The 25,429-nt window shown below is 48.2% G+C and overlaps 1 protein-coding gene across 4 annotated transcripts in view; it reads left to right on the top strand.

Moving 5' to 3' along the window:
- The window catches only part of GRIN2B (glutamate ionotropic receptor NMDA type subunit 2B), a 485,599-nt gene extending 462,780 nt beyond the window's left edge, over window positions 1-22,819 (top strand). For all 4 annotated transcript variants that reach the window (XM_055117944.1, XM_055117945.1, XM_055117946.1 and 1 more), the window contains one exon: window positions 1,261-22,819. In XM_055117944.1, coding sequence (XP_054973919.1) covers window positions 1,261-3,165 — 1,905 coding nt within the window. In that variant the 3' untranslated portion in view covers window positions 3,166-22,819. The remainder of the gene's footprint in view (window positions 1-1,260) is intronic.
- The last annotated feature ends 2,610 nt before the right edge of the window (window positions 22,820-25,429 follow it).

Below are 25,429 nucleotides of genomic sequence, written 5' to 3'. Positions count from 1 at the left end.
CTATCTACCGGGACCACTGCCTTGTTAGGGAACAAGACAGTAATAGGAGGTTGGCTGGACCTGAAAGTCGAACCCACCCTTCCTTGTGAACAGTGTTCTTCCAGGCGCCATATGCAGGGAGTCCTCAATCAACTGTAATTTGTTGAGTTATTAATTATTTATGATAGGATTAAGTGAGTAAGTCTAAGAAAGAGACCAGGAGCTAAGGAGAGGAATAAACAATCCCCTTGTGGAAATTCTCTCATTTATTCCTGTTTAGCACTTGGTATCCGTCCCGATTCCTCCCTCCCGTGGTGAGGGCACAGCAGGGGAGAAATCCTTCTTTGACCCCAAAGCTTCCTAGTTCTGGGAATTGGGTTCAACTTGGCTCAAGAAGAGAACTGCTCAGCTGTTATCTGGTGACCAAAATCCAAAAAGCTGCTCGAAATTTGTTCACAGGAAAAAATGGCAATGGGGAGTTACAGATTGAACTATCTTTCCTTCTTTCTTTTCTTTATTTTTCTTTTTCTTTCTTTCTTTCTTTCTTTCTTTCTTTCTTTCTTTCTTTCTTTCTTTCTTTCTTTCTTTCTTTCTTTCTTTCTTTCTTTCTTTCTTTCTTTCCTTCTTTCTTTTTGCTACTAGCCATGGTGGCTGGCCAGATCAGCCCTAACCTCTGTAGAATGCGGCTATTTATTATGACCACCCTCAGAAGAGTGGTCATATTTTGTGGTACCAGTTGATAGCTTGACCTTGTTTTTGAGATACCAAACCCTGGACAGAACAAGGAAAAGCCAGGCAGTGGCTGAAGTGGAGGCAGACTGGCTGGTCTTGAAATTCCAAATAATTTTTTCAAGCCTCTTGGCACCCTGGCAGGTGCTCTAAAGGGCCTGGCTTCTGACCTTGGCAGGGGATGAGGCACTTGGCAAATTCAGGCCACCATCTAACCACTTCTATTACCCTCTATTTCATGAGGTCTATTATCCCCAATTTCATGCCATCCCTGATTTTCTTACTTAGCTGGGTGGTGAATGATAGTGGTTTGAGATTGGGGGGGGTGATCCTTAGAGTCCTTTTATTTTAATTTTGGGGCTCACACCTTGTGGTGCTTGGGGGCTAGTTGGTCACTCACTCGGGGGACCCTGCAGTGGGTGCTGAGCATCTTACCCCGGGTTCCCTGCACACGCTCAGCCCTTTGAGCTCATTTCATCACCGCCCCCCCCCCCTTAGGGTCCCTTGTGAGCTCGCAGGAGCCCTGACCGGCCCCGCCCTTTGTCCCCGCAGGGAATCTACAGCTGCATCCACGGCGTGGCCATCGAGGAGCGGCAGTCGGTGATGAACTCGCCCACGGCCACCATGAACAACACGCACTCGAACATCCTGCGGCTGCTGCGCACGGCCAAGAACATGGCCAACCTGTCGGGGGTGAACGGCTCCCCGCAGAGCGCGCTGGACTTCATCCGCCGCGAGTCGTCCGTGTACGACATCTCCGAGCACCGCCGCAGCTTCACGCACTCGGACTGCAAGTCCTACAACAACCCGCCGTGCGAGGAGAACCTCTTCTCCGACTACATCAGCGAGGTGGAGAGAACTTTCGGGAACCTGCAGCTCAAGGACAGCAACGTGTACCAGGACCACTACCACCACCACCACCGGCCGCACAGCATCGCCAGCACCAGCTCCATCGACGGGCTCTACGACTGCGACAACCCGCCCTTCACCACGCAGCCGCGCTCGCTGGGCAAGAAGCCCCTGGACATCGGCCTGCCCGCCGCCAAGCACAGCCAGCAGCAGCTCAGCGACCTCTACGGCAAGTTCTCCTTCAAGAGCGACCGCTACGGCGGCCACGACGACCTCATCCGCTCCGACGTGTCGGACATCTCCACGCACACGGTCACCTACGGCAACATCGAGGGCAACGCGGCCAAGCGGCGCAAGCAGCAGTACAAGGACAGCCTCAAGAAGCGGCCCGCCTCGGCCAAGTCGCGGCGCGAGTTCGACGAGATCGAGCTGGCCTACCGCCGCCGCCCGCCGCGCTCCCCGGACCACAAGCGCTACTTCAGGGACAAGGAAGGGCTGCGGGACTTCTACCTGGACCAGTTCCGCCCCAAGGAGAACTCGCCGCACTGGGAGCACGTGGACCTGACGGACATCTACAAGGAGCGCGGCGAGGACTTCAAGCGCGGCGACTCGGTGGGCGGCGGCGGCGGCGGCGGCGGCGGCCAGTGCACCAACCGGGCGCATCTCAAGCACCCCGGGGCCGACAAGGTGGGCGGCGTGCCGGCGCCCTGGGAGAAGAACCTGGCCAACGTGGTGGACTGGGACTCGGGCGGCGGCGGCGGCGTGGGCGGCGGCGGCGTGGGCAGCGGCGGCGGCAACTTCTGCCGCAGCTGCCCGTCCAAGCTGCACAGCTACCCGGCCGGCGCGGGGCAGAACTCGGGCCGCCAGGCGTGCATCCGCTGCGAGGCGTGCAAGAAGGCGGGCAACCTGTACGACATCAGCGAGGACAACTCCCTGCAGGAGCTGGACCAGCCGGCGGCCCCGGTGGCCGTGCCGGCCAGCGCCACCGCCGCCAAGTACCCCCAGAGCCCCACCAACTCCAAGGCCCAGAAGAAGAACCGCAACAAACTGCGCCGGCAGCACTCCTACGACACCTTCGTGGACCTGCAGAAGGAAGAAGCCGCCCTGGCGCCGCGCAGCGTGAGCCTGAAAGACAAGGGCCGCTTCCTGGACGGCAGTCCCTACGCGCACATGTTTGAGATGGGAGGCGGCGACAGCGCCTTTGCCAACAGCAAGTCCTCAGTGCCCACTGCCGGACACCACCACCACAACAACCCCGGCGGCTACATGCTCAGCAAGTCGCTCTACCCCGACCGGGTCACGCAGAACCCTTTCATCCCCACTTTCGGGGACGACCAGTGTTTGCTCCACGGCAGCAAATCCTACTTCTTCAGGCAGCCCACGGCGGCGGGGGTGCCCAAAGGCAGGCCGGACTTCCGCGCCCTGGTCACCAACAAGCCCGTGGTGGCCGCCCTGCACGGGGCGGTGCCAGGCCGCTTCCAGAAAGACATCTGTATAGGGAACCAGTCCAACCCCTGTGTGCCTAACAACAAAAACCCCAGGGCTTTCAATGGCTCCAGCAATGGGCATGTTTATGAGAAACTGTCTAGTATTGAGTCTGATGTCTGAGTGAGGGAAGCGAGCGGTTGAAGGTGGGTCTAGGCAGGGAGGGCGGGGGGCCGGGTGGTACCCGCGGCGGCGGGGAGGGAGGCGGGGTGAACTTGGCTCCCATTGGCTCCTTTCTTCTTCTTCTTCTTCTTTTTTTTCTTTCCTTTTTTAATTTCTTCATGGGATCCTGGAGTTCTGGTTCCTACCAAGGGCATCCCTGGGGACTGGCGCCGGTTCTGCTCCCCTCGCCGCTGACTCCTCCTCGCCCTCCTCTCACCAGTCAGTCCGGCTCCCAGGAGCGGGCACTGTGGGCTTTGCACTGCACCTGAGGGAGGCCTGTGGCCATGGGCCTAGCTTGCCCTCCGGCCCCCTTCTTGCTGGAAAGGACTCTTGACCGACCCTCTCGGTGTGATCGCGGACGAGGGTGCAGGAAAGGTCCCCCTGCGGGATCTGCAGGCCTAGGTGAGGCAGCAGAAGCATCTAAGACGATGCGTCCTCCAGCTGGGGAGTGAACATGGCTTTGTCTAAATCGACATCTGTTTAGGGATCATGTGCCAAGTGGCGGGTGGGAGGCCATGTGTGTTTGTATATAAGCCCCCTCTCCTCCACCCCCAAAAAAACCCAGAAATGTTTGCTTCGGTTCCCAGAAACTCCTGAGTGGTGAACCAGAGGAAATGTGGTGGCTGGTAGATGTGGCCAGTCCCCATCTTGGAGGTGAGAGGACGCACGAGATGCACAGGTGTCCGGCGCTGCCCGTGGTCTACACGCATGTCTCTGTGGATATAGAGGAGGCGTCTTTAACTTCATGTTCTCCTCAGAGCCCCTTAGCTGTACTTGTTTGGCTTATATACAAACAGGGATGGTTGCGTGGTCGCTGAATTTTGGCTCTCTCGCCCCTTCACCCTTTCTGAAGGCAGAAAAGGGAAATTCTCTACTGAGCCATTTCTGTGGTCTAAAAACCAGGTAGGGAGCATTCCCTGGAGATCCAGGTACGACATGAATTTATTTGTGGTGGCCAGTACTTTTAACCTGTTTGAGCCAAGAACTTTCTATGAAGGTGCAAGGGATTAACAGCAGCCATTATTCTCTTGCCCAAAACTTGGGAGCAAACAGATTCCCTAAAACTCTTTGGAGCCTTGGCCGTGGTTTGGGAAGGAGTTAGTTAAGGCTTTAAAGACTAGGGGAGTCACCTCAGGTCGGGTAAGTGAGAGAGGGGGATGTTTTCAATGCTTTGATCCCTTCTTACTTAACCTTGGGAATGCTGGGAGAGTTTATCCCCCCCACCCCCCTCCCCAGATGGGTCACATGGAGAAGAGGCATGAGCTTGCTCCGTGAGTACAGCTCAGGAGGTGTGGAGACAGATGTGGACTCGGGGACCGTGGGACCTGGTTCCCCAAGAATGTGACTCAGACCCCAGTGTCTACGCTCTCTTAGAAGCTCCCCTCCCAGACTGAACTGTTGGAGATGAAGCGTTCTCTCTTCTCCGGGAGGAGGGTCCTTGCAAATACCCAAGCTCCCTTCACAGGAAAATGCAAACTTGAGAAGGGAAATGAATACTTGTCACAGCTGGTTCTGAAACATGGGGTTGGGGGGTACTGGATGGCAGCCCACGGGTTCCAGGTGTGTTTGGAAGCTGGGCCATGGGGCACCCCATTGTGCAGAGGACACACAAACCAGAAAGGTGCTCATCCTCCTCCGGAAGGAAGCTGCCGTGTCTCTTCTCGTCCCACCCTCCAGGGCTGTCCCCTGCCTTGTTTGCCTCCTTCCCCCCCTCTTCCTTACTCCCCACAGCCCTTGACGGCTCCCCCCACACACACCCGCCCCTTAATTTTTACCTCAGTATCTTTCATTTTAAAGCCAACTGAAGGCCTTGTAAAGCTTTGTGTTCTTTCTAAAATGAACCTGGGGACAAGGGGCTGAACCTCTCCCAGATTTGGAGGGAGGAGCACCGAGTGCTTTACCTTAGATTCCAGGAAGGTTGTGGAGAGCAAGGGCAGAGGGGTGAGGTACCTCCAGGAGGAAGGAGCAGAAGGGCCATAGATACATTTGCTTCCCCCTGACTCTGTCCCGGGCAGGGGCTCTTCCCCTCACACTTCCTCGGACCTCACCCCGTCTAAAATCAAAAACCAAACCAACCTAGCGAACAGCAATCTCGAACAAAGGGGGGCTCTGTCGTCTCCACTGGTGACAGAAATCAAGATGGCGTTTATTTCATATGTAAATATTTTGTTTTCTAATTCATTTTGTATAGATAAAGTGTTCTCTTGTGAGTATTCAGGGTGTTGGGCTGAGGGAGTGGGGTGGGGATGGGAATGAGAGGGGGGGAAGTGTTTTGTTCAGGGTTTCCATTTTCCATGGGTGGGGGGATTGTTTTGTACGGCTTTTGCTTCAGGGTGTCTGGGGAAATAAGGAATGTGAACGGAGGCCCGGAGGGGGACGCAGTCTGGGATGGCCCCTAGGTGTCCAGGCCCCCTCACCTCTCCAGTCTTACTAGTCTGTGAGAACCGTCTGCCTGGTGGCCAGGGCCAAGTTTCATGCAGGCTCTAAGCAAGGCCCAGATCCTATACTTGATCTTCTCGTTTATCTTGGGCAAACCGGTAATAGGGGCCCCCAATTTCTCGGTATCCCATGCAAAATTCAGCAGGTGGCCCCATAATCAGTCTGTCAGCAGCTGAGGACAGGAAAGATTTCCCAAAGGGCTTCACACAGAATTGAGGTCCCAGAGCCTCTTCGAGGTTTCAGGAAGCTCAATCCTGAGAAATCTCCCAGTCGGCCCCTCTGCACCCCTCCCAGTCACTCTCCTTCTCTTCCTAGTACACGTGACCCTCCAGCCCTCTCCCCTTCACCCCTCGCAAAGCAGCCCCGCATACTTCCTCCTCCACCCTCATTCCCAACTCCCCCAAATTTTTCTTATTTGAAGCTTGTGATATCTATCTGGTTGCCGAGAGGTGGCACTGGGCCTGGGACTTTCTCACCCTCCACGCTTTCTTAGAAGGTGCCGGGTCTGCTCAAGACTCCAATGGCCAGGCCATTTGCTTGGAAAGGTCACAAGAGTTGGTGGAAAGGGGCGAATGGCAACCCGTGAGACTTTATTTGCCTTGTCCTCATTTCTGCCATCAGGAAGGTGCTACTTGCCTCGAGCCAGGTATTCATAACCTGACCTTGGGTTAACCAGACAAAATGAATTTCTTTCCTGGGACTCTTGGTTTTATGGTGGGTGACAGCCCTTCTCTTTGGCATGAGAATTCTCATCTTTGGAGGAGAATTTAAAGATGAGAATCCAAAGATGAGAATTCTGTTTACCCGGGCTGCTATATTACATTTTTTCCCTCTCCTCCCATTATCATAGACCATCTGCTGGATAATTTAATTTTTCACAATCCTTTATTTGGCCCCAGTTGAACACATCTCAATGGGATGTTTGATTTGGGACCAGGTAAGATATTCATGGGCTGCTCAAGAGGGCTTCAAGGAAGACTGAGCATGGTCCAGTTCTAGATGTCACTTCATTTCCAAGTAGTATGTCCGTCACACACAGGAGGAGGGATTAGGCTGTCATTCCCATTTATGCCACAGAGAGTCTGCACCAGGACTAGGTCTGTCCCAACCCACAATTCCCCAGACTTCTCAGGGGCACCCATGGTTCCAGCTGTCTCCAGAGTCCAAGCTTTCTCTACTCCGTTTGCTCTAGCATTTCCTCTCACTCTCCAGGGTGGGGAAGGGGGCATGGTTCTGTGTCACCCCTTTGGGCAGCAATATTTCAAGCTGAGCATTGCCCCGACCTCAGATCATCGACTCCTTGCATTTGCCTGCGTTAGGGATGCACAGCCTTCAGAGTGATGCATGTACAGTGGGTCTTGTACTTTCCAAGTCTGTCACTGTGTAGCTACCACCGGAACACGGGAGAACTCTCGAACGTGGATTCCCCTGTTCTGGCCACAGTCATGTTGCAATTTGGGGGTGGGGTGGGGGGAAATCCCAAACGATTCCATTAAATGTAGGTGGTGTCAGTAGTGCCCAAACGCATGTGTAATGTGACCCAATAGGACTCATCTATACAATTGACTATCGCCCACCCAGTCTTCCAGGGTCTTTGGGAGTTGTCCCCTAAGGAAGCTCTGCATGGGAGGAGAAGAAACTGTCACCAAAAACCGCAGTGTGCTGGTCACCTGCACTTCTCATCTCACAGCGAGGGCCTCTTGGTTGTTTGAAGGCATTTGGTTTTGATTTTGGTTTGATTATCACTTAATTCAAGATTTAGGGGCAGAATGACCAGATGATATGGGCAGTTGTCTTTGGACAAAGCTATTTCAGGACTCACTTTATTCATTTACTCCCCAGCTCCCTAAGCCACACCCTGTCACTGCTTGACACCCTGTGTGTGTCCGTTGGGTGTGTTGGAGTGATTCTGATGTGCTTTTTCGCTGAGTGCATTCCGTGTCTGCAGGTCTCGTGGCCAAACCTGTGCTCTGTGAACTTAAAGCCATAAAAGAAACGTGTGCTCAGTGGACAGCCAAGAACTTTGGGTCGAGCATTTGCTTTCTTGATGTCAGACTCTCTTCCTGTCTAAGGATCTCTATACAGATGAGAAGCAGCTAAAGGTGGACAGATATTCTGGGAGGGGGCTTTGGAGGGGGCACACGAATGGCATATGGTCCACGGTGTATGTATGCCAGGGGTTGTAACCAGTCCTCTCCTTGCCTGGCCTCTCCCCAGCCCATGCCATCCCTGGCTTCCACACAGGGCTGTTTCTGTAGCACTGAGCTGCTCATCTGTCACTGAAACGGAAGCGATCCCAGGAAGGATGACATATTAAGCCATATTAGGGATTTCCACATTACACACATTACAGTTTACATTAGGATTCTCATTCCTTTTCCTGGGAATCAGGTTATGCAAGGGGAAGACAGGGAGAGAGCAGAGAAGACTAATAGTAGCAGAGTAGAGAGTACAGCCTCTCGAGGATAAAGGCATCTCAGCCCAATCTCACAGGCCCACAACTCAACTTTCACCAGCTCCTGTGACACTGATACCAAATGACTGGCCAGGAATTCTATCCAGCGAATAGTCACAGGAGTGGGTAGACTTAAAAACCCAGTACCTGGCAGGGCAGGTTAAGAACAATGATCCTTTCTATAGCAACTAGGAAGTCACTGAGTAGACAAGCAGGAAGGATGCATTGAATTAATGTTACGGTCATCAAAATGACTGTAATAAAAATCACAAAAATGGATTCTGTTTGGGCAAATGTAAGAGGAGTGGAAGTCAGGGCAAGGATTAAAGCTGCAGTGAAAAAGCACAACCCGAGGCCTCTGACCAAGCTATTCTTTTAAAGATTTGGTTTCTGCACTTCAAACCTGAACTCTAATTGTAATATTTCAACGTGGTGATTTAGGGGGTGGAGCAAATACCAGTGCCGTGTGGGAGACCAAAAAAAATAAGAGCTCTAGAGAAACCTGGCAATTCAATGAAACTTGTTTCCACTGAGTTTAGGCTCTGCCTCTGGGCTGGGTTTGTGCAGAATACAAAAGATCTTTAAATGGAGTATATTATACCCACATATAATATGTGAATGCAAATGTCTAAAATATTTAAATATATGAATTAAGTGTATATAAATAGATGTTCATACATGAGCATATTTATCCAGGCAGGTTTAATTTATTTTATTTTTTTTTCTGGTTTCAGGTGTGAGCGAAAGGTATGATTTGTGAGATGATTTAGAAAAATACTGCAGAGATTTAGGGCTCCTCATGCCGGCCAAGCCTGTACCTCTCCATGTAGATGTATCCCACTTCCCAGGCCAAAATGTCTGCCATTGCCCGCGTGCCCTCTCTGTCATCCCTAACCTCCTAGGTGCTCTGTCATTCTGGTCCAAGTCCCTTTGGCATCATTCATTGCCTCTCCTCTTGGGTCTAACCCTGTGCCCATCCTCAGTGGCTCAGCTCTGGCCTGTGATCTCTTCTTCCAGCCCAAGACAAGAAGGTCTAAAACCTTTGTGTGCCCAAGGACATGAACCAGCCCATCTCATTTCCACCTGGCCCTCCCCACTGTATTCCTCCAGTGTTCATGCCGTGTTACTTCCTCCAAGAATGCTTTTGTTTTCCCTTCTATGTTCATCTCTCTTCCCACAGGCTACCGGCCTGCCACTAAGGAAGAATTCTGGTTTGAAATTCTCACAGACCTGCTCCCCATCCACTTCTGCTGCCCATCCCTCACCTTTCCCATCCTCCCTCCTTACGCTCGTCCTCCCTGTCCTCTGCCCAAAGTGGCTTTTACTAGGTCCACTCCAGCCCATGTAGGTCTGTCTGCTGCCTTTTCATCTCTCCCCAATATCTGCCGCCTGTCACCAACCAATCTTCCCTCAATTCGGACTCTCCTTTAACTTTTTTAAATACAAATATCTTAAAAGAGGGCATCTGTCTTCCTTTCCTGACCTGTTGCTAGGCGGTGGATCTTTAAGGTCTGGCTGACTTCTCCCCTCTCCTGAAACTGCCAAAGCACCGTTCCTGAGAACTTGTTACCAAACCCACCCTCCTTTGTCTTCTTGCTCTTCAGCCTCATCAAGAGTAGTCTATACTTCCTGATGGTATGAATCCTAGCCTCTGGGTCCACTGTGTCTCTCCTGCTCCTGTCCCCTCAGCACGTCTTAGCTTGGTGTCCCAGCCTAGACCTTTCCACCTTCCCACCATGTTTCTGCAGCAAATTTTCCTTCCTCTGGGACTTCAATAACTCACTGAATGTGTCATGTCCAGGTCCTATTTCTCACTTCAGCTTAATGCTCATATTTTCAATCATTAGTATCTAGACAACAAAGGTCACATAACATCAAATAGCCAAGACCATCCAAAGATCATGGACAAATTAGCCTTGGAGGCTAATGGTACCCTTTCTTCCATCCTCTTGTCACCAACCACATCTTTTCAGCCACATATGCTTCCCCCAGTCTTGCCTCATGCGCATCTATTCATTCCAAAAGCCTGCTCCTCTCACCCACCAGGTTTCCCCATATTTTCCTACCAGCCCTTTCCTCTTGTCTGGATTATTTTAATCCCCTAGTATTGTTCTAAGGTTTCAAGATCAGAATCAACTCTTGATCAGTCACTCACTTAAAAGCAAAATGTCATTCTCCAGCTCCAAACAAAAACACCTGCAGGGGGTTATCCCTGCTCCTCTGTCAAGCAAGAATCTCTGACCTGTGTGTGCCTGGTGGCCCAGACCTAGGAGCTCGGACCTTCCTTGCATTGTTTTTGTTTCTCTTTGTATCTCTCTGTCTTCCTTGAACACTTTCCTTTGCCCCAATCTTCACCTTCCTATATCACATCTTATTTCCACTGTGATAGTCTTCCAAGACCAGACCCACTAGGTTCACCTCTCCTCATGCTTTCATTGTACCTCAACTATCACAAAACCATCTTAGGTCCTGCTTCTTAGTCACTTCATCTCCCAAACTAGATTATCAATTCCCTGTGGTCAGAGCTTGCAACTGTTCATCCTTTTATCCCCTCCAGCACCTTCCAGTGACTTGTATGTGGGAGTTACTGCTTCCATAAACAACTCTGTGACAACACCCAGATTAACTTTTACACATACAGTGAATTATTTTGCATTACACACACACACACACACACACACACACGTGGGGAGGTGGCTTGGTGGCTATTCATGGTTTAATGCTCATGGTTTACTCCTGGGAGTTTACCTGGGACCATGTGCTGCCAAGGATCAAATGCAGCTGCCGCCTGCAAAGCATAAACCGTAGCCCTTCGTGCTCTCTTTCTGCTCCACGGCTAAACTTTTTTTACATTGTAAATGAAAATGGAAACGGAGTCATGGTTTATTTTCCCCACACAATACTTGCAGCAGACCCTCCACATCTCTTGATTTCTGTCCCTCCCCACAATCCCAACCAAACATAACATGCGCTCTCACATTTCCAGGTTGCATTTATTTCAAGTGGGAATTTGGGTTTCTCTCTTTTCCCTCGTTCTCTGCAGTTATTTTGTGACTGACTATAGTCCCAATATTTACAAGACTACATGCACACATGTTGCCCAGACAGAGGGAGAACTTTGGACTCCCTCTAGAGGGTGTTGACCATATACTGGCTACCTGAGGCTTTGCAGATGCTTTGAGTGGAGCTGTCCCAAGATTCCTTACTCTCCAGGCTGAGTCACTATTAGTGACCTGACACTCTGGGACTGGTTTGTCTGTGACCCGGTCCAGAGGACCCTCCCTGTTCTTAAACACATTACCGGGAGGACCTGGTCACAATCAGAAAATCACACAACCATGGACACAAGCATTGGGCCGCATGTGTGGAAACTTCCATCTGTACCGTCCCTCAGACCAGAGGAAGCTGGAGGCACTGCACCGACTATAGCTTTGTCTTGCTATTTCTCTCCTGGGCTCCGGATTTCACTCTTTTTGTCTCTTTGGTCACTTCTCTCAAAGGGAAGATGTTATGGTGAGGATATTTAGTGCTTTACTTCTGATCTGTGTATTTTATAGCAGATGTGGTTTGCCTTTGAGTGAGCTGGTTCAGAGAGAAGTTCAGTCTCTAAGCTGGTATTTGTTACCAGGAGTTGGAGGGAAGACAGATCCTCTGGTCTCGTGGTACCCCATCCCACTATACGCTGAGCCTCCCCCAATCTGCTTCCAGTTACAGAGTCATTCTCTTAAGCCGTCTTCTTGCTGTCACTCACTGTGTCCCCATAAAGAAACGCTCAGAGCCAGTGTGGCCCTTGTAACCAGAATGTTCCCTCCTGCCAGCCGGCCGCCTATAAATCTCATTATGTCATCCAGCATGAATTATTCTCCTTTGGGAGGCATCTCTTGCCACTGTGTGCTAATTTAGAGCACACTATAAAGAACTCAACTCAAATAACTTGCAGGCAGTGACAAGTCCCTTCTTCCAAAACAAAAAAGGGGAGGGGGAAACAAAGTCCATTTTTCATTGAGACAGGACGGGTCCGTGGAGTTATTGTTGGCAAGTCGGGACAACTTGAGAGACACCATAGAGCAAACTGCTGAGTGAGTCCCAAGGGGCGCTTCCCACCAACTCGGAAAGCCTAGAGCAGGGCTAGGTCACACGTGCAACAAAATTGTTAGGAGCTTCTTGGAACCCATGAAACCAGTAGCCTGATAAGAGTAATCAGGAAGGTCGGAGGTGCCATCTTAGAAATGTGTTGAACCAAGGCAATGGAATTTCTTCCATTCCTTAAAAATTCAAAAGTTGTCTATTCAGGAAGTTGTTTTCCCTGCAATATGGCTGTTGGTGTTGATTTTTGTTGCTTCTGAGCATCTTTAACCATGAGGTAGGGAGATGGCAAACAAGTCAGAAGTCCCTGAGGACTTTCAGGCACAGACAAAGCTGGGAGGCTGCCAGACTCATTCTCAGCCACACCTCAGCATGTAGGTCCTCCAGGGTATGCAGTGGAGTGAAGCATGCCTTGGATAGGAGCAGGAGCAAAGCTGATGGATGACCTTGTAGCACCTTTGGTCCTTTGGTCCTTTCATTCTTCCCAGGAACTCAAGTCACTCAGCAGGGAGAGCCTATTTCCTGGGCCCCCTGGTCTGAGGGGAGAGGGGCACCTCCTCATCTCTACTTATAATTGAAAACTCTGAGGGCACAAGAAAGGAAAGTGGGGGAAGGCGTTCTGGGACTTTTTAAGAGTTGTCTTCCTGCGCAGTCACGGCTTAGGGTATCTGAGCCAAAACTATCCATCCCAGGTCTGGGAACGGCCATCCAGGGCATTCAAGGGAGCAAGAACCACATCCTATCTGCTTCTCTGGCCATGGTGCCCCGCTGCGTGGCATTGTCCCTTAGAATCTGTGGGGGGTGTGGTTTTAGCAACATCTATGGATGAGGGATGAGGTCCTGAATGTCCACAGAGGGCTGGTCCGCCTGTAGAGCTGAGCTACTGTTCATGTGACACCCTTGGGACAGCCAGGCCCCAGCAAGCATCTGGGAAAAAGACTTTGGGCCACCAAGTGTTATGTCATCTGTTCTCACACCAGAGTCTGTCTCAGATCTGATATAGGAGCAGCTTGAGAAAACCTGCTGGGAGAGTGCTAAGCAGCTCCTTCCCTCCCTCCCTCCCCCCTCCCACCCTCTCTCCCTCCCTCCCTCCCTCCCTCCCTCCCTTCCTTCCTTCCTTCCTTCCTTCCTTCCTTCCTTCCTTCCTTCCTTCCTTCCTTCCTTCCTTCCCTCCTTCCCTCCTTCCTTCCTTCCCTCCCTCCCTCTCTTCTTTTCTTCCCATGAGTCCAGGGGGGATGTTTTCCAATCCACCCCTACCCCTACTTCTGCACCTCCCAACCTAAAACCTTGATCCCCTTCAGAAGAGCCCACATAGTACCCATGTCACAATAACATCTTCATTGTAACCAATGCTGGTCCTTTGGAATCAAGGGTTATTTGAACATGCCCTGTGGTGTTGGGGACATGGGCCATCTGCAAACCAATGATGGGGCCATTATGCCTTCTCTGCCTGAGGGGTGCACTCAATGGCTTAGCAACTGCTTCCCTGGCTCGCCCATCTGCACCCCTGCATGGCCACATCAACCTTATCTCATAGCCAGGAACTCCTTCTGCTTGTGTATCTACCAGCACATGTACCCACACACTCACATCACACATGCACATTCATGTGTGCACGCACGCATGTGTGCGTGTGTGTGCGCGTGCGCGCACACACACACACACACACACACACATCCCAAGACACCAGTTGTGACCAGTTGGCAGAACAGCAGTATCCGCTTGTTGGATGCCCGGGTTCATTGAAAACTGGATAGCGATGCTATACCTTCTTGAGCCAGTTTTTCCTCCTGGGCTCCATCATGGCCTGTGGGTTGCTGACATGCTCCTGATTTGACAGAATTATCCGGCCTTTATTTGAAGGAAATGTTTCCTTTGTGAGGGAACAATCAAGTTGGCCTGCTGTCCCTATTTTACCCTGCGGAATCTCTGTGTTCATCTGATGCCCGGTTAGTGGCTTTGTGCTAAGAGGATGGAGAAGCAGAAATAAGTTTCCCTGAGGACAGACAGTTCTTGTTGCTAAGAGACGATCATGTATGCCCACCTCTCTTCCCAGTAACACCATGGTGGGGGTGAAGGTCTGCCCTTCATGGGGATAGGAGTGAAAAATATGTGCTGTGATATGTAGAGAAATAATTTTTCCTCTCTAGGGCGCTGGGAAAATATCAAGACTTCACATCAGTTGGTAGTAAAGGAGCTGGAGAGAGTGGAAATGTAATAAAGTAACGGAAACCCTTTTTTTGATCAGAATGCAATTTCAAATGAACCCAGACTCCAAGAACTGTGCATCCCCTCATTCCATGGTCACCTCTTCTCTCTCAGCTCTTCCTCAGTTAAAGCATCTTGAATTAGCTCAACTGTGAGCTTTGAGTAGCTCACACTCACTCTCTCTCTCTCTCTCTCTCTCTCACTCACACACACACACACACACACACACACACACACGATGAGAAGCTGAGAGAACACAGTACATAAGCATGATATTTCAGGTTTCTAAATCAGAACCCAAACACATCTAGCACAATCAGCTCTGCTGTGTTTTAATGCTAGGCTGGAGCCTGGTGTGTAAACCTGGCTAATTTGGCTCTCGAAAAGAGAAAGAGATGTGATGAAATGTGAAGAGAAAGAGGTCTTTTGAGAAACTTGAAGACTGAATGGTTGGAACAATGATCTTGGTAAATTCTTAGTAGCAGGCACAAGAAATGGAGGACAAAGAAATCTGAGAATTTGTTCCTTGGGTGTTCATGGTTAAATTTCCTTCTACTGTTTATATGGTGGTTTATACCTTGACCCCAGATCCCCTTGAAAAAAGTGGGTGTTTCTAGGGTTACCAGCAGCTGATTTAAGTGTCTGCCATGTTTTGCTGTGGTATATTCTGAGTAAACAGAATCCATCAGTAGATGCACAAGGGTTAATTTATGATAAATATCTCTAAATGGCCTTCTTTGATATGGTAATAGGGTTGGTTTTTAATTTCATAGGTGGAAAAGTTGAACACAGCAAAATTTGTTGATTAGCCAAAATTAAGATTATATAGAAAATTTTTGGCAGTCCAAACTTGTCTTAAATTTTGACTCTTACCATAGTTTACTGAGTAATACATCCTGAATTGTCCACTCCTCCCTAAGTATTCAGCACCCAATGGTGCAGAAAAGCCATGGATGCCAGGCAGCTAATGTACCCAAATCTTTACCCTGGACAATATCTTATACACACACACACACACACACATTCATACACACACATACTCACTCGCTCATGCACATTTCCTCAGAGTCTACAGAAACAAGTTCAAGGGGTAACAATTAAATGAAATCTTTGAAGATGAGAGAGGGATAGAAAAGTTCCTGTAATAAGAAGAAGTTGAAGGCCAGTTAGTAAAAAAAAAGTTTTTGAATGTTGTGGGGTAGGTCAGTGAGTAATCTTCTATTATTTAAAAAAATGTATCCCACATAAATAAAAAGCTCCCAAGAAATGGAGGTGGGGGACCTTTCCCCAAGTATAAGCTATTCGTACACACAGTGAATTCCAAAAGGAAGCATCTCTATTCCCCAGGTCCATAAGTCATGTTGACTACCTAGTCTAAAGGAAGAGAGACTAATTGGGAAGACTAATAAAGGTCTGGGTGTTCTTCAAAAAAACTGAATTTGGCCCCAAAATTGTAAATGGTGGATTTTTATAAGCATCTAAGGGCTAGGGGAGCCTAGCCTTTCTCTTGCAATCCACCAATTCACTGACGAATGGTCCCATGTCCATACAGGCAGCATAAGAAACAAGTAATGGTTATACTTAATCAGCCTCTCCAAATAGGACAGGGTTTTCAGTGTATGCCACAAAGCAGACTGTGGTTCTGAATGGAGCAGTGAGGGAGCTCTAAGGCCCTAAAGTTAAGAATTCTTTTCCATTAGTCAGTCCATCTTGTCTCTAGAGAAAAGACAGAAGCAGCAGCAGAATGACAGCAAAATCCTTACATGGGACAGTGGAGCTTCCTTTCTCCCATAAGCCAAGCAGACCCCCTTCCCCAAGCCTGACTGTAGGAGAGGCGAGGATAGGAGCTAGCCCCATATACAGGCATGGCATGAGAAGGATCTAGAATCCTCCTTAGGTCAAAATTTGGAATCAAGTCTACTGCCAATGTATGGTCTTTCTTTAGGCTCTTGAAGCCTTGATAGCTTCACAACTCCTTCAGAGAGAGTGGACGGGACACTTCTAGCTAGACACCCTATGTTTCATGAGTATCTTTAGAGTTTCTTGCTGTGTGATACTCCTTAAGGACAAGTAACTGGAATGATGGTTGGTAAGCATTCAGAACACCTGAGCCACCCATTCCCTGTTCTACTACAGTTACCTTCAGGGGGTGAAGGAAAGGGAGGCAGGATAATAGGAGTTGTTGGGACCCTTGTGGTATAGCAGGTAATTAGCAGGGTTAGCAGTTATAGTAGAAATGAAAAGAGAAGCCCAAACAGGACATCCCAGAGCAGCGGTCAGGTAGGTATTGTGCCATGAAAGCCAATATCAGCTCTAGACTGAAGCTACTCATCTGAGTGTGCATCGAAGGAGGGTACTCTCCATGCCTGGAGTTGGAGGTGATGGTCCCAGGGCTCCTGCTGTACCCTGAAAACACAGGAGAAGACAAAGTCACGATTGGGGCCCATGAGTTTTTTAATGAATAACAGCTTCTGCATAAGCTTAAACTTCTTGTACAGTGTGGGGCGAGTAGGATTCCTCTGGTCTCGGTTTGGATCACTCCTGGGGCCAGACTCAGCCACTGGGTGAGCAGATCTCAATATCACCCCTGTCCCCAGATCTTCCTTTCTAGAATGTTCTGGTAAGAGTAAGCCACATGCCCCTCCCTTGGGGCAAGCCTGGTAGACAGGACAGATATGAGGACAGCCATCGAGTTTGATTGTCATGATTGATTCTTGCTCATTTTCTTTGCCAGAGCGGGGACATCTACCTCGTCATCACCGCTCAGACATCTGGCTAGCCAAGTTTGGTACAGAGATCAGTGAGAAGGAATGGATGGGATTAGCATGTCCATCACATCCCCCACTCTCTGTGGGGTTTGTATTCTCTCTCCCAGGGATTGCTCTGCTTTGGGGCTTCTCTTACCTCTCCTGAATCCTTCAAACAGTTCAGTAGTCAGGACCAGATCAAAAGAACAATAACTTCAGCAGGCAAAGCTTGCTCTCAGCCCACTGAGCTCTCTTCGTATGAAAATGCCCAAGTGGTTTTTATCACAGAGAACATCCTGCAGATTCCTTACATGGTAGCACTTCCTTTGCCTCTCAACCTTCGTGGAAGCTCTCCCAAGCCTTCCTGGTTTGGGTTCCCAGCCTCACTTTCCTGTCTTAAGGAAAGACCAATCTTGTCCTTAAGCCACTTAACTCTGTGAGCTACTAACCCAATCCAAAAAAAAAATCCTTGGACAAACTTTCTCATCGTTTTTCTCATTTTCTAACTCAGGAAGATAGAGGAGTTGATGAGAATGAAAGCAAACAGGAAAGGCCCGGTGACCAAACCCTTCCGGTCAAGGCCAGCTGCAGGAAGTGCACTCTCCAGCGACAGCCACAGGCCTGCTATGGCCACAGCTTGGCTCCAGCATCTGAAGCCACATGTGAGTGTGCTTGGAGCAAGGGCTTGGACAGAGGTGCACGGCGTGTGCACAGCGACCTTCTGTGGGAGTAACTGTTGTCTCACTTTTTTGTGATTTCAAGGCAAGTCCCATGTGATACAGGCAGCTGGCTCGGTCCTAATGTTCCCATGTTCCTGTGCTCTCCGTGGCCTTCAGACTAGTGTCACTAACCAGCTTTCCAATGAGCTGGTGCATGTGAACCATCCACATTGTTCTGTTGGGAGGAGAGTAAGAAGGGAGAAAGAATAAACATACAGGTTCCATGGCTGGGTTCTGAAGAAAGCTCTTCACGGAACAGAGAAAACTCTAGAAGTCAGAAAGGGAGAAATCGGGTAGAATGGTTTGTGAGTGAGATGACATTACAAATTCCACACTCTGGTCTTTCGCAGAGGAGATGTCTGTGTGTCACTCTTGTAGGGGAGACAGGAGGAGGGATGTGCTATGCATTGTTCAGAAGGTGACACACCAGCTCGGGAAAGAGGTATAGGCATCCCTCTAGCCAGACTTTGAGTGCTTCATATCGAACCCTTGAGAAATGGTCTCCAAACCCCAGGAAAGTTCTTCTTAACTGACTGTTGCTATCAGGAAGCCAAAGGAACAGTGAAGAGCTGTCTTTTCCAGGGACAGAATTAGGCACAGCCAAGATGGGTTTTTATTATTTTGATCTGTTTTGTTTTGCAATTTGGAAATGCTCTTGGGCCACCAAGTTTGGTCACCTCTGAGAGACAAAATCTTTTCAATAAAATTCTACCTTCTCATCCCCAGAGGGAAAACCAGTTTTCTAACCTGATTACTGGGTACCTCAGGAAAGAAATTGGTATATTAGATATTAGATTACCAATGAACATTTTACAGATTGATTTAATCCCGAGTCTGACACATATGAACCTGGAACTTACTACCCCAACATAATCTTCCAAGCTCTGAAATATTGAAAGGCAGTATATCATAAGTTCCTAACAAATCAAAAAGACTGAAATGTTAGACAAAACTCCCAAATGGTCTCTATGAAATCTATACAGGGTGGATGGGAGACCAGAGTGGAATGCGACTGACTTTCAGTATTTCTTCACTTATTTTAAAATCGTAACTAGAAATCCAAGGAAATGCCCAAGTCAGACAGGAACAAGATATGGAAGCACTCTCTTTCCATTTCGAAAATTGGTTGAAGTTTAGAGCGACTATCGGGTGTATTTTATTTTCTTCTACTAAACCTTTCTGCGGGGAGAATTGGTCTGCAGTTGAGAAGTGTGAATTGAAGAGATGACAAGCCCAAGCACTGATCCCGATGTTTTTATTGAGTAGAAACACCAGGCTAGGAATCTGAAAGAATTCACAGAGACTCCACAAAGTCCAGGCTCCCATGAAGCTGGGATTTTGATGAGAGGAAAACAGCAAAGAAAGCAGTAAAAGTATATGCAGACAGATGTTGCAAAGTGCTTGGAGGAAAATGAGACAGGCTACGGGGCTAGAGAATCAGAGGCTGGGCCTGATATTGCTGCTTTGTTAAGTGTGGACAAGGAAAGGTCCCAGGGAAGGTGATATTTGAGCAAAAGCTTTAAACCAGCCGTGGAGAATTCTCTGTGGAGGGTTTTTCGAGCAGAGAGAAAGCAACTGCCAAGGTCCCAACATCAAACCGCAGGCTGGGTGTACTGGAAGAGGCGCAGATGGGTCACTGCATCAGGGGCATGTGAGAGGGGTGCACAGAGAGTGGCAGGCAGAGAGGGGCAAGTGACCCATGGCTATTGGAGAGCATTGCTAGGGATTGGCTTTTTACCAAGAGTCAGACAAGAAGCCACTAATTGGTTCTGGGTATAGACTATGACTTGACTTCTGTTTAGAAATCAGTGCGGTGGCAGCTGCCTTGAGGCCATACTGGGGGAGGAGAGCGAGCAATGGACATAGCCACAGGGACCATACAAAGGCGTCCAGTGATTCCTGATCCATGATGATGGCTTGGACCGTGGTGTTAGCAGGGGACATATTGACGAGTGGCTGGATTCTGGCCATATGTTGAAAAGTTTGCAGTGAATTAGATATTGAGTGAAAGAAGGGAAAGAATTAAGGATGGCATGTGTTTCTGGCCTCCACTTGTGGTAGTTTGGAGTTATAACTAAGAGAGGAATCCTCCGGGGGGAAAAAGTAATGGTGGAAGATAGCATTATGGTAAGTTTCACATGTTGATGGCAGTGCTTCAGTTTGTGTTAATTAAGGCACTGGTGGTATGTGCCAGCATCAGTGTGTTAAGGAGTCTGTCAGATGTCCCAGGGGAAGGCTGATGAATGGTAAACATGGACCTGTAGCTTAGGGGAGAGGTGGTCTGAAGATACCAATCTGGGGTTGGAAGGCTTCCAGGTGACATTTAAAGACGTGAGACTGGATCTCAATAGTGCAAAGGAAAGGGAGCCCCTCACCCCCAGCTGCAGCCTGGGGGAAATGCAAGGACCTCCAGGGAGGAGGAGGAACCAGCACTTTGGGGAAGTCAGAAGTCAATTCAGTGCTATGTTAATGAATAAAACCAGGTAATCTGCAGACATCAGTTTGTTGATTCATTTCAAGAGTTATTTCAGTGGCATGGTGGGGAACAAGGCATTGTGGGATGGGATCAAGAAAGAGTGGGAGAAGAGAAAGTAAGGGCTATGGATTGGTTGCTCTCGGGAGTTTAGATTTTAAGGCAACACAGAAATGGCTATCGATGGTAAGGGGTCTAAGGAGGACTTTTTTGTAAGGCAATGTAATGTGTCAATGGAGAGTGTGAATAAGGATATATTGGGAGTGATCTTTGATAAGATGACAAGTGATGGGATCAGAGGTCCAAGAGGAGGAAATGACGTTAGGAGCCTCATCAGGTTGATAGAATGAGTGAGAATGTATTTCAGCAGTGTCAAGCAGGTTGCCAAATATGATGGTCAGTTTTAAGGGAGTTTAAATTTCCTTCAACTGCATTCAGCTGCTGAAAGAGCGAATAGATTTAAGCAGGGCTGAGGGTTTTTTTAATTTATTTTTTATTAGAGCACCATGATCTACAAAGTTATTCATAGTTGACTATTAGATATGCAGTATTGTGGCACCAATCCCACCACCAGTGTCAACTTCCCTCCAGCAATGTTCTCACGTTCCCGCTGATATACCCCAACCCCCCAACCCCCCACCTCCCATCTACCCTGTCAACTTTACAGGCATCTTTTTAAGTTTGGCTGTGAAAGTTTGGGTCTTTTGATTTCAGTGTTGTTGACTCTGTGGTTTGAATATTTGGCTTGATCATTCCCTAAATACTTCCTTTGTACCTTCATCCCCTCACCTGGCTCCTGTTGCTTCCCATCTGTCTCTTCCCCACCTCCCCTCTACTCGGGCTGAGGTTTGAAGCTAACAGGCAATAGAAGCAGCAGGAGTCATGGAGCCAAGGCCACTGCAAGTAGAAAGCGTGACCAGTGACCTTAGACTGGAAGCAGGGGAGGAGAAATGTGAGGATTTCTAGGTACAGGAAATTTTCAGGGAAGGAGGTAAAGATGTAGACAGAGGTCTGCAAATTATAGAGTTAGGTTCCAGAAGGAGAACTCTAGAAATGGAGCTATAGAGTTGGGTCTCGAGGTTGAGATTAGGGAAATATTGGGGTTATTGGTAATGATAGTCTGAAAGGGGGACAGGGGTGATGACAAGATTATAGAGCAAGCAGAGGTCAAGGTTCTGAGAGGTCAGCACAGGAAAATGATGACTTTCTGTGGCTATCAATAATAAAAATAACAAGAATAGAGATTCTTCCAGAACTGCTTCAGTAGGGCCAGGGGCAGCGTGGCATAGTGGTCAAGCACATGCCTTGCATATGTGAGGCACTCGCCCCAATAAGAAAAACCAACACTGCTTCATGTAAGGGGAGCAGCTAATATAGATGGATTTGCTTCTAAGTCGGTTTGCTGTTTCGCCTTGATTTTAAAGGCGTAGGGAGCAAGGGAGATATGGAAGAGGCTCTGAATGGTAGGACAGCGCCATCCTCTCCCCTCAGGGTTCAGCAGCATGAGGAACATAGAAGATGTAGTTTGGCTACCTGGGATGGCTTCTGCAGCCCAAGGAAGAACCGGCTTTCAGGGAAAGCAAGAGGAGAGAAAATAATTGGCGTCATCGCTGTGGATGAACCAGGGATTTGTGGCATGATTGTGGGAGTTCATAAAGGCTGGGGAGGAAGTGCAGGAGGAAGGGGGGGTGAAGGTGGTCTTCTGGAGAGTGACTGGAGAGTCTGAGACTGACTCCCAAGCCTTTCTCTCGCGGTCAGAGACTGTCCGTGTTGACTGGGCAGGCTCACAGGAGGCCAGAAGGCTGTGGTGCTGTAGGGCAGCGTCTGCCAGCAGCTCACAAGATACTGGTGTCTCTGCACAAATCCCTTGGTTTGGATTTGGGGTTTGCACTAACAGCCCCCAGTGTGTGGGGGTAAACCACCTCTTATTTTACAGACACTAGTCAATGCCATCTTAGGCAAAGGCCCCCTTGGACTATTTGCCCAAGAAAGAATGCATATTTAGACCAAATCTTTCTCCCAACAAACTTCTTTCCTTGGGAGAATCACAATGCTTCCTTGTAGTTTATTTTGTTAAAAGTAAAAGGATTGGAAACAGCTTTGCTTCTGTCTGATTCGGCTAAAGTTTTCATCAAATGATCGTTTTTTGTTAGGATTTTTCTGTCACAACAGAACAGTGGGGCAGAAGCATCAGGAAATCAAAAGGGCAAGAGAGATGGAAGATCTGGAGCTTCCTATGAACATAGAGGAAGGAATGTGTTCTAAGTGAGGGCTTTGTAGTGGGGGTATCGGGGTGGGAGAGGGAAAATGTGCCCATGGGAAGCAGGAGAAAAATATATTGGGTTGGCATTTGGAGATTTAGCAAAAGCAATCCAGAGCCTGCCCCCAGAAATATTCCACAGACTTCTAATGCAGATGGTGTGTAGAATCTATTTTATTTCCTGTGTCCTTGAAAAACAACAGCTCAAATCAAAAAAGAGGCAGAAGCTGTTCCATCACTTCTAATGGACTGGTTTTTCCAGTGGCTATGAACAAGGCATACCATTTGATCATAACCATTGCTGCTGATCTCTCAACTCTGCCTACCAGCACATAGACCCCTTAGCTTAGTCATGTCCTGCCTGGCATGTCCCGCAAAACATTACACCATGTTTATTCTGTACCATGTCATGGCACATCTTGTCTTCTTGCATTGGAAGGATGCAAGAAATTGCAAACAACACAAGGGGTACTACTGTGCTTTATGCACTGAAGATAAATGAAGCTTATTTAGAAATGGAGGAGGAAGCAAGGAAAGCTAGCCACAGGTGGTTTTTTCTAGCTCTCTCTTGGTTTTTCCAACTTCTGAACTTCTGGGTCCGTTGTCTTCCAAAGGTGAGCAGAAAGCAACATGGCTTCCTTTGCCTCTGTCCCAGGTGCCCCCGAGTTCAGGTTACTTCCACTCCTGGTTATCCAGGTATACCCATGTGAAGGGAGCTGATGGGAAGAGGGAGCAGATCTTCACAAAAGCTTTGCTACCCAATGACCATCCCAGCCTCGATATTCTGATGCTTGTGGAACTATTTCAGGGAGCGAGACAGCATGTGACAGTGGAGACCAGGGAAGGGTCAGGATAAGGCAAGAACTCTTGGCCGCGAAGACAAATTCTCTTTTCCTCCATCAGTGAGGAACCGATGCTCCAGTGGTGACATGGTGACACTCAGCCACAATGACTGGCGCATGCCTGTGTGTGTACCTGTGTGTGTGTGCACGCGTACATGTGTGAGTGCGAGGGGGTGACGACAGAAACCACAAAATACAAATCCACTGTGGGGTTGGGTCGCCAACTTCGAGCCACCCCCCCTCCCAAAGTCACATGGCAGTGGGGGACACGTTTCTCGCTTTCCCCACCTCGTGTCAGCCCCCTCTTCCCCTCCAGGGAAAGCACGGGTGACTCAGGCTTGTCTTGTGAGGCCCAGATCCCACCCCCTCCCTGGGGCCGGTTCTCCTTCCTCCAGACTTGCAGATCCCCAGCCCATCCACCTCCAAGTTTCTTTTTTTGTTTGTTTTAATTTTCTGTAAATATATATTTCTTATTTTGGACGTGCAGGGATCAATTGAGATTCTGGAGTGGGGGGAGGGGCGGATGACTGGGTCTTTTTATTTTTTCCTTTCTCTCTTGGATTTTGGTGTTTGAACTTGAAACAAAAATAATTACAAGTATATATATAAGCAAATGACTTACCTTTAAAAAAAGAAATAAGTTGATTTCATTCTTTTGGTTTCTCTTGTTTCTCATTGGGGTTGGGTGGGGGTGGGGGGTCTTTTGGGTGGAGGGCTTTTTTGTGAGCTGTATAGATTTCCGGTTTGGACTTGTTCAAATGATGCAGGAACAAAAATTAAAATGAATTAAAAAAAAAGACACAACATAAAAAACAAGAAAAACTTTGTGATGTATAAAAGCTGTAAATAGTCAAAGATTCTTTCTCTTTTCTAATGGCAAATTATTTCTGTCACTTTATATTCAAAAAATAAAGAAACCTACCACAAATTATCAGGGTAAAAAAATCCTAGAGTATTTTTGTTTTGTTCTTTGTTTTGGGGGGAATGTCCACTTTCTTTGCTATGACTCAGAAAAGCTTGCTGAAGATATTGCTTGGGAAAATAAAATCCCTTTCTAATCCATTTCTTCTATCATCTGAAGCCCACACCTAAAAGTGCTGTTGAGTTAACAATTTGTTGCTGTGCAAAAACTCTGCAGTCTCCTGGTAAGGGTTGTTGAGGGAGATTAGGATCTCATAGCAATTTTTAAGCTTTGATAGGATTATTTATACTACATAATAAATAATTCTCACCTACATGTTTTCCTTTTTTATAATGGAAATTGGTAAACATAGTAAAAACAGACATCATGGCAAGATGAACCCCATGTACCCGGTGGCCAGTTTTGACAAGTATCAAGTCAGTCTTATTCCAACCATCTCTCTTACCCACTTCCACATTCTACTATTATTTAGTAATAAACTCCATAAGGGTTTGATAGAATCTGTAAACATTTTGGTATGTATCTCTGATAAATTAGGACTCTATTTTGTGTGACACTAATTCCACAGAACATCAAAACTTGCGATAATATACCTTGATCACAAATATGCCATTGACTGTGCTGGAAAGGGGCATGTCTAGGAAACTACAACCTGAAAAATATCTCGATAAGTATGATGTAAATGCTCTAATACTAGCAATAGAATTCAGTGGCTTGTTCAAGGGGATCATTTACCTTAGCCAAGCAGGATTTACCCCAGGATATAAGAATGGTTCAAGATGCACAGTTTAATCAATGTGACACACCATGTTAACAGAAGGAAAGAAAAGAAGCATGATTAGCTCAATGGATGTGGGAAAGCATCTGACAAAATCCCACATCCATTCATGATGGAATAGCTTGTAAGTTAGGCATAGAGGAAACATTTCTCAACAAAGCCCATGGGGAAAGCCCACAGGCAACACCACACTCAACACTGAGAGGTTGAAATCTTTTTCTCTAAGATCAGGGAATAAGAAAAGGGTACCCACTCCCACAGCCCTTCTGTGGACACTGTACTGGAAGTTCTAGTCA

This window comes from Sorex araneus, chromosome 10 (assembly GCF_027595985.1).
Source record: "Sorex araneus isolate mSorAra2 chromosome 10, mSorAra2.pri, whole genome shotgun sequence".
In the NCBI taxonomy this organism is placed as follows: domain Eukaryota; kingdom Metazoa; phylum Chordata; class Mammalia; order Eulipotyphla; family Soricidae; genus Sorex; species Sorex araneus.
This window is presented reverse-complemented; position numbering and strand designations above follow the sequence as displayed.